This window comes from Poromitra crassiceps (assembly GCF_964638095.1).
Source record: "Poromitra crassiceps genome assembly, chromosome: 3".
Taxonomy (NCBI): domain Eukaryota; kingdom Metazoa; phylum Chordata; class Actinopteri; order Beryciformes; family Melamphaidae; genus Poromitra; species Poromitra crassiceps.
In genome coordinates, this window is record NC_139625.1 from 36315707 (window position 1) to 36325706 (window position 10000).

The 10000-nt window shown below is 46.2% G+C and overlaps 1 protein-coding gene across 1 annotated transcript in view; it reads left to right on the forward strand.

Annotated features, from left to right (window-relative positions):
• arid1b (AT-rich interactive domain 1B) overlaps nt 1-10000 on the forward strand; it is a gene marked incomplete at its 5' end in the record, with an annotated part of 339999 nt that overhangs the window by 309974 nt on the left and 20025 nt on the right. Inside the window, 4 exons of the mRNA XM_083633665.1 lie at nt 2490-2626; nt 5310-5413; nt 7295-7537; nt 9327-9512. Coding sequence (XP_083489791.1) covers nt 2490-2626; nt 5310-5413; nt 7295-7537; nt 9327-9512 — 670 coding nt within the window. The remainder of the gene's footprint in view (nt 1-2489; nt 2627-5309; nt 5414-7294; nt 7538-9326; nt 9513-10000) is intronic.

Genomic DNA, 10000 nt, shown 5'->3' on the forward strand with positions numbered 1-10000 from the left:
CTAGGAAACGACACAGTCCTATATCTGATACAACATTTGCATGAGACCTGGAGCAGTGTCTGCGTTACATCTTTTTTAATTCGGTGATTGCCGTAATTACCTAATGACATCAGTGATGTCATCAATGATGTCCTTTCAGGGGGTGTAAAGAGCACCCGTGCGGGTGACCTGACGGAGCCTGATTTTTTAATTAGGTGATTGCCCTAATTACCTAATGACATCAGTGATGGTCACTGATGATGGCATCAGTGATGTGATACATAGGCATTATGACATCATTGTGACATCACTGATGATGCCACGCATCATCAGTGCTGTCACAATGCCACACAGCAGCCAAGCTGCGAGCAAGGCCGCTTAGCGGCCGAGCTGCGTTTGCGAGCTGCAGGGCCAGCTCAGCGAGCTGCAAGGCGGGCGAGCCTAGGAATTGTGTGTGCATAACCCGTGAGATGCCTAGTATAAAAAAAATATATATTGATTTTTTTTTTATGTTAATTAACATTAGGGCAAAGTCAATCATTTCCAATGCAAGCCAAAGGTTTAAGCTATCATTCCATGTTTCTATCTGCTACAGAGGCTAAGAAGTGGGGTTTTTTGTGTGGAAGTTAACAACTTTGTCAAGTTTTTCAGAAAACACCAATACATACACCAACATTCTGTAACTATAACCCTTTTTTAGAGGGTGCCTGAGGTCTTACCTTCCTAACTTTGACATTCTCATTTTGTACTTCATTCATTCAACTCCGTCCACATACACCGTGCTCGACTGTACCACCACAGACTGTGCCATACAGTCTTGGCCCACTGTCACAGCAGCTACAACCCATACAGTCACTGTATTACAGTGGGCTAATCACATGTCTGGCTGCAAGCAAAACCATACAAAACAAATATTTCTCCATCTGTGTACAACAAGGATGGAATGTGGCAGGTATCGTTTGACTGGAGAATTTGTGATACTGCTGTTACTTAGTACTTTGGTTCAATACTAAGTTATCAAGTACCGATACCCTCACTTCCTTCCTTCTTTCTTTCCTTGATCTTTCCTCCTTTCATTTCTCTCTTCCTTTTCTTCAGCCCATACAAACCCCCTGCCCCCTCTCTCTGCCTGTCTCTCTCTGTCTGTCTCTCTCTCTCTCTCTGTGTGTGTGTGTGTGTGTGTGTGTGTGTGTGTGTGTGTGTGTGTGTGTGTGTGTGTGTGTGTGTGTGTGTGTGTGTGTGTGTGTGTGTGTGTGTGTGTGTGTGTGTGTGTCTTTCTCTCTCTCTCTCTGTCTGTCTTTTCTTCTGGTTGTCCAGGAGATAATCTTGAGTCAACAGGAGACAGGAGGAGGACTAAATTGTTCCAAACACGGTGTTCTCTCCCAGGTCTGTGCTCGGTGGCTCGGGCCTGGCTGGCATGCCCTGATAGACAGGCACGCACGCGGACGCCTAACATTCAGCAGGCTGCAGATAAGCCCCGTCTGATGTCACTTGCCATGCCATGTGATGAGCCACCAGAGAGAGAGGGAGGATGAGGGAGGGCGATCGAGCGGGATTGATTCCTGCTGTCGCCATGGCAACAAATAACATGATCCTCTCCAAAAGCACACCTTAATTAGTTAAATTATGACTCGTGGGAGAGGGAGGGCGGCGGAGAGAGAGAGAGAGGGGAAGGGGATTTGTGCAAAAGCAGAGATGGGAGAATAGAATAGGTTTTTTCCTCTGATGTTTGCTGGCTCAATCTTTTGGAAAGGGCTCTTTGTTTGATCAGGGATATGTACTGCGCTTAGGCTTTCTTATTATGACTTACACAGGCAGGCAGCTGGGGGTTCAGTACCATGGAGGAGTATGGCAGCCACAGACTGCCAAGTATTATCCCTGTGTGATTTTTGTTGCTTCGCAAGTTTACTATGTGTTCTGTCGATGTAAAATGTTGAATATTTTTAGAGCTTTCTGCACCCCTCTGTATACAACTCGTTTAGTATGTGTTCTGTCAATTTAAAATGTTGTATGGTGTCCCTACATGTGTGGTGTCCCTACATGTGTGGTGTCCCTACATGTAAGGCACTTTTAAGACATCTGATGTACAATTTGACGTGTCGCTTGGATGAATCAGAAAACGGCATCAAAGTGCATTTAATCAGCCCGAGGAAGATCTTCTCTCAGTACAAATCCATGCTCTGGCAAGATAGCCTACAGTATATATAAACTGATGAACTATATATATATAAACTTATGTATAATAAAGTTATATATGAACTTTGTTTATTTTAAATTGGATGTTGAATTGTAGTGGTTTTATGTTGTCTTGTTTTCTGACTTTTTATATGCTATGGACCTTCTAGTGAGTCTGAAATGAAGTTTAATAAAAAAAAATGAATTTAATCGAAATGTGTTACTTCTGTTCTTCTGCAGCTATAGACTCTAGACTCGATTGATCTTTACCACTGCAACTAACCGCTGGTCTCTCCCCCCCACCTTCTCCCTCTCTCCCTCTCTCTCTGTGGTAGGCAGGGCAGCTACCAAGGCCCGGGCATCACCCAGGCGAGCACCATGGCTACTGGTGTCCCCTACAGCCAGCCAGCGGGCAACAACAGTTCGGCCATGGGCACCCCGCAGGGTCCGGCCTACAATATGCCACCTTCAGGTAACACCAGCTAAATGCCAACTAGCAGAGGCTACTTCTAAGGCCTATATTGTGCAGCGGTATGGTTTTCCTGGAAAATATGCACAGAGGCGCGCTGAGGGAGCAGGTGTTGACATTAGCAACACAAATGTCAGCGTTTCTGAGTCGCACGGAACTTTAGAAACGACTCTTACCGGGCGCTGGCGGTAACTCAGGGGAAATGAAAACTTGTCTTTGCCACTCTGCCACTTTTATACACTGTGATGTACAAAATATACATTGTTGAAATGAGTTAAAGACACTTATTGGTTAAAGAACTAGGCAGGCATTGTGTTGCACCACTCAACATTAACGCACATGTTTCTGTTGATCTTACAGCACAGCCGACATAGTATCTTTGCTGTTCAGAGAATGAGAGAGAGGTGGAGGACGCAACAGAGAGAAAAAGGCTGAGAAATCAACAGCGTCCTTTCCGACGCGAGTTATTTTCTCGCCGCTGTCATTTTTCCTGTTAAGCTGTGCTGTGCTGCGTCCCTTCTTCTCTCAGCCGCATTGTTGCTAAACGCACCTCGGAGAGCACTGTGGCTCTCAAGATGAAAGGCGCCTTTTTTACACAAACCCAAATATCAGTCTGCGTGACATTTGGAAAACTTCAAACGAATTAGAGCACCAATACAAGGTTCTTCAAAACTCATCTGGCGTGCCCCTGGGCACGGTAAAAAGCCATTAGTTTTCCCACTGCGCCGCAGCCCACAGGGGGGAAATAAAAGGGGGGGACCTTGTATCCAAGGACCCCTTTTCTCATCTTAATAAGAAATATGCAGTTGGTGCGATGAACAGTAGGCATGAGGATCTTAACCCACTCGTCTTTCAATTAGGAGCCTTATGAAGGTGCGCAGATCGTTCTGAAAATGGCAAGAAGTCTTCTTATCAATCAGCATGTCTTGAAAGTTTAATTTTCTTTTCAACCACATGTTGTTGCTGCCTTGAATGTGGGAGAATTGGGCGAAAACGAGTATATGCAGCTAACGAGGTTGAAAGAGTGCACTGACTTGCATTTAAAGAGCATGGAGCAGGGTAATTCCTTTGCTAAATGTATACTTAACCTTGTCCCTATGTCCATTTGAAAAGTTAATGCATCATTAAAAAAAAAAAAAAAAAAGTTTGAAAAAAAATATGGAGAAAAACACCTTCCTTTTTCAGAAGGAAATAATAGACTTTTAATCTGACAAGAAAAAGCCTGCTACGTCACAGTGGGGAGTGGCTCCCGCGTGCGTGTCTCCCTCTCCCCCCCCACTGTGCTTGTCTGCGCTGTGACACGCTCTATCTCTCTCTCTCTCTCTCTCTCTCTCTCTCTCGCTCTCTCTCTCGGTGTGTGTGTGTGTGTGTGTGTGTGTGTGTGTGTGTGTGCGTGTGTGTGTGTGTGTGTGTGTGTGTGTGTGTCTACGCTGTGTGATACGCTCTCTTCACTCGAGGGAGGGGGAGGCTGCGGCTCCTTCCTCCCCGCACAGCACCGCTGCTCTGCTCTGCTCTGCTCTGCTGAAAGAAGGAGGAGAAACCGCCACCTCCACAGCCAGCCACCTCACACACCCCAACTGTGCCCGGCTCGCATGCCTCTCGGTCGGCTGGCCGGACAATATGCACCCCGCTGCAGCAGCAGCTTCGGGAGGTTTTCTCACTGTGTTCGGGACTTCGGCTCTAACTCGGCCAGATGGCTGGACACATACGTCACTTTTGCGCGCGCGTGTGTGTGTGTGTGTGTGTGTGTGTGTGTGTGTGTGTGTGTGTGTGTGTGTGTGTGTGTGTGTGTGTGTGTGTGTGCGTGCGTGCGTGTGTGTGTATCGAATTACAGTCCGCACCTCGGCCCGCCTCCGCTCGCTTGTGTGTGTGTCGAATTACAGTCCGCACCTCGGCCCGCCTCCGCTGCTTTCAAGCTCCTTCACAACTCTCTCTCCGCGGTCCGTTGTGGGCTGTTCCTGCTCTCTTTCACTGTCAAAATTAGCCTGAGGCCCATCACATGCATGTGCATAAACATTTGCTACCTCCTCTTCCTCCTGAAAACCGGCGTTAGCATCCATAGTGTGTGACTGACAGCCCTGACCTAAGTGATGACAGACAGAGGGACAGACGGGCATGCCTGGCGACTCCCTACTCTGACGTCAGAGTTTTGGGGTCCAAGATGTCAAAATAAAAGTTCAAAAAATAAAACGACCCCAGAAGTCACTGTAGTGTATATGTAAGTGTCTTAATGTGAAAATCAAGTTCCTCCATAATTCACCTACACATTGACTGATTGGGGTCTCTAACCTGCCCCATGCTCTTTAACACTCGTCCCAGTTTATCCTTCACAGCACTATGCAAGCCCTTATCCGCTAGCCGTTAGCCTACACAAAGGACATTATCTTGTAGGCACCATTCTTTCTTTTAAATGCACGTAGAATGGACCAGAACACAAAAACATACCACATATACCCAGTATGAATTAATTCTACCTTGGTAAAAACATAATCATTGTAGAAAAACTTAACGTCAACTCAACATCAGTTCACTTGAAGCACAAGTAATTATTATGGATATGGAACCATTTAGGATAAAGTGCTCTCTCCTCTCCACTATATTTATGGAATCCGAGCTGAAATGACGTAGGCGGTAGTTTTGATAAAGTACAACTATTTTTACTGAGCGTTTTCCCCGTTCTCTGAAGGAGCCATGGGGATGTCAGGAGATGGGATGGTGAGCCTGGACGCAAAGCCCAAAACGGAGGTGAAGGAGGAGAGCGGGCCCGCCAATGAGCCGCACAAACCAAAGGTATGGCCCCGCCCCTTTCTTTTCTCTACCCTCTCTCTGTTTTTTGTTTTGTTTTTGTGTGTCTTTTTTATATATCTCGCTCCACTAATGAAGCAAACCAAATCTGATCAGCGTTATGCTGCCTCAGCACGGCGGGCCCTTTCTCTGTTGTTTTCTCACCATATTTAATGATTTGTTTAACATTTACCATTCCTAATGTTTTCCTCGCTTTGTTTTTGCCCCCAGCAACTCTCTCTTCTTGCTGATGTTTTGGCAGCACAGGCTGCAGAGAGAGAGAGGGGGGGAGAGAGAGAGAGAGAGAGGAGAGAGAGAGAGGGAGTGAGAGAGAGAGGGAGTGAGAGAGAGAGAGAGTGAGAGAGAGAGGGAGTGAGAGAGAGAGAGAGGGAGTGAGAGAGAGGGGGAGAGGGAGAGAGAGAGAGAGGGGGGGAGAGAGAGAGGGGGGGGGGAGAGAGAGAGAGGGGGGGGGGGGGAGAGAGAGATCCCAATACACAGTGCTGACTTCTCATTTTGCTCTACAATTGCGGCTCGGCTCGGCTTAGCAGCAGCAACAGCAGCGGTTCTGCCCTGCTTTTGTTTCTAGCCCCCCCCCCCCCACACACACACACACACACACACACACACACACACACACACACCTCTATTATATACAGTACACTACACGTCGTTCCCTCCAAATCCCTGTCTTTTCTTTTGCTGATTATGGTAGTAGGCCCTGTTGAATTATTTAAGGCAGTCAAAGCAGCCAGAAAGACCCCCAGTGCTCCCCAAAGAGATGATCTGTCTGCCGAGAGAGAGAGAGAGAGAGAGAGAGAGGGGGGGGGGGGAGGAGAGAGAGAGGGAGAGAGAGAGGGGGAAAGAGAGGGAGAGAGAGAAAGGGAGAGAGAGAGCGGGAGAGAGAGAGACTGAGAAGCAGTGGAAGGTAAGGTTTTGCTGACATGTGCAATCTGTCACTGAAACGCATACCTGTATACAGACCCAAAGCACTTGTCAAGCCCTTGTTCCTTCTCTCGTTCTCTCTTTCTCTCTCTCTCTCACACACACACACATGCACGGCATTGCACCCACGCAAACACACGCACGCACACAAACACACACGCACGCACGCACGCAAACACACACACACACACACACACACACACACACACACACACACTCTCTCTCTTACGTAGACTTGCTTTGCACTCATACACGCAGATAGAGGGACTCTCGTATCCAAATATAAGCCTCACGCACCCTGGCAGTGGTAGTGCTCCCCCCTGTACACACACACACACACACACACACACATACGCACCGCACACACACACACACACACACACACACACACACACACACACACACACACACACACACACACACATACTTACTTTAGTTCATCTCTATAGCTTTGATGTCTTTGCTATTATTCTAAAATGTCAGAAAAATTAAAAATAAATACATAATAAGTAAATAAATAAATAACACTTTTGGCTGGCAGTGCAGGTCCTATTCTAATGTCTTTAATATTACAGTTTGCAATCCACAACAGCAATAATGTGTGAAACTCATTACAGTCATTGCTCAAATTGCTAGGCAAGAACAGACCGAATCACTGTGACGTCGCTTGAACAACAAAAGTCACTTCTGGGTAGAGACATAACTAACTGCTGATTGATTTGAATTGTGGAGATATCACAAACGTGTTTATTGTTTATGTCTGTTGTCATTTTCAGCTGTAACTGTAACGTTAAAGATATATACCCTCATTTTTTAGCAAATTTAGCAAATTTCAGTTGACTTAATCTCTCTGCGTTCCCCCCTGGCTCTCTCTTCCCCTCCCTTGCTCATCAAACTCTCCCTTCTCCGTTCCCATCCTCCCTCCCTGTTCTTCTCTCTCTCCAGCAGCTCCAAGATGGCTCCAATAACAATAACAGCAGTAGTGGTGGCGGCTCCCAGCAGTGCGTGTCCCAGCCTGCGACACCGGGTGCCGCCCTGCCCGTGCCCTCGCCCCTCTCTCCCAGCCCGGCCAGCCTGTCCTCCTACCATGGAGATGACAGTGACAGCATCAGCAGCCCCCCATGGCCCCCCAAGACCCCCTCCAGCCCTGTAAGCACCCCATGGCCCCCCAAGACCCCCTCCAGCCCTGTAAGCACAAGAAAACTACTCTAACTGATGGATGGATGGATGGATGGATGGGCATATACATAGACTCATGACTGGACTAGAAATGATATACTGTATAAAATAGAGCAAAGACAATGAGTGACTTATAAATCAATGTCATTAGTCTTCAAAAACATTTCTTCTTCGGCAAAGGGGGGTGGGGCTACAATCTACACATAGTAAATGTCCACTTGAGGACAATAATGCCAGTACAATAATAATGCCAGTACAAAGCTGTAAGCTTCATTTATTTGTGTGTTTATGAAGCTGGTTTGATTGAAGGATGAATGTGTAATTACGTGATCAAAAGCTTTTCCATTTACAAGACTGAAGTATTTCACCTCCTGGAGTGAAGCCAGAAGCCAGACCTTGTTGTGAAGCCAGACCTTGTTGTTGTTGTTGTTGTTGTTGTTGTTGTGTGGGATTGAACTTTGTCCCGCTGGTTGAACTTGATGGATATGATTGTAGATCAAAACACAGGCTTCACACTTAACAAAATGCTCCCAAGAAGTATTGATTTTAACTTGGTCAGTCAGCCAAGGGCTGTCATCAGCATGTATCAAGATGAAATTTCGATGATTTTTGGTGAAATTAGTACATATAAAGATACATAACAGAAAAAACTATGCATTACAGCATTATGTGTGCACAATAACAGCAGTAGGACTTATTGAGGCAAAGGAGAAATTAGTGCATAATATTTAGGCTATGAAAAATATACCAAAAGTACGAAATAACATAATAAATGGTAAAAATGGTAAATGGACTGCATTTATATAGCGCTTTACAATGTGCCTACATTCACCCATTCACACACCGAAGGCGGCCAGCTGCCACGCAGGGTGCTAGCACAGCCATCGGGAGCAATTTGAGGTTCATTGTCTTGCCCAAGGACACTTCGACATGCAGACTGGAGGAACCGGGGATTGAACCACCGACCTTCTGATTAGTGGACTACCCGCTCTACCTCCTGAGCCACAGCTGCTCAAATACAAAGATAGCAACATGTATGAAGTATAATATCAGTCACGTCCATAAGTCACATGTTATCATGACAAGCCAACTTTAAAGCAGCTACGAGCAAGATTTTCGATTGTTATTAAACAATCTAAATTGAATATCGATGCATCACATCTTACCTCTAATAGTAGACGAGACCAACGCAGAGTAGTCTCGCTTGAACCCCGAGTGAATCGGCCAGTGTTAGTCTGTCTGTGGCCAGGGCAGATCAGGAAGTGAAATGAAACGGTTTGCAGCAGCCATTTCCGCCATAACCACAAAATAACTTCCAAAAAACCTGTTAGAATATAATGAGAGATGTTCGCGAGAGTAGCAAGCCCCTGCATGGCGTTCTCCTTGTTTATGGTCTGTTGCTAGGCAGAGCGAAACGGCGGAAGGCAGGCAGCTGCCGTGAACCGTTTCGTTTCACTTCCGGGTTTATCCGGCCTGCCGGTAGACAGATAGAGAGAGAGAGCCCCCTGGTGACGCGAGGTTAGACAGACACAGACTCTATAAGCATCAAGAGAGCAATCTCCGATTCACACGGCTTTGGTCTCAGCTACTATTATAGGTAAGATGTGATGCATCAATATTGTAATTATACTGTTGAATAACAATCGAAAATCTTGCTCGTAGCTGCTTTAAGCCTGACAGAGTTTCTTGTTCAGATTAAATGAATATTTTCTAAGAGCATTTCGGCAAACACTGAGCAGACTCTGGTCTCTTTCAAACTGTTTTTCCCCCTAACTGACCTCTCTCCCTCCCTTTCCAGAAAGCCATGAACCCCAGCTTGTCCACCCTGGGCGGGGAGCCCGAGCGTCGGGGCTGGGTGGAGCGCTACCTGTCCTTCATGGAGGAGCGGGGCACTCCCGTCGCCCAGTTGCCCGTTGTGGGCAAGAAGCCCCTGGACCTCTGGAAGCTCTACATGGCTGTCAGGGAGATAGGAGGCCTGGCCATGGTAAGGCATAGGGAACACAGTAGGGAGGTTAGCCCGTGGTATTTTCTCTCTCTCTTTTTTTGTTCAATTATTTAACACGACAAGGGCGGAATTTTTCTTTCGCCCGTTATACAGAGGAAGAAGAAAGCCAAGCAAGCAGGCAAAACGTACGGTTTAGGAGAATTACACCCAAAAACACAACAGTATTCATTGTACACAGCACGTCTACAAGCACAATGACAGCTAATGCAAGAAGTTTGGTTGGTTGATTAACTTATTGAGTAGGCATAAAGACAGGTGTAAAAACATGCATTTAGTATTTTCTATGTTGTATGTCAAAAGCTGTTTTTTATATAATCATTAATCGATTAATTGGACATGTTAACGATCAATTAATCCGAATTTTTAAAAGGAAATTGGTTAAAATTTCCATCCCTAGAACACACTGGGTGGTCGGCCATGTTAGGGGTAATTGTGGAAACTAGCATCACCGTAATCGGCAAGATGTG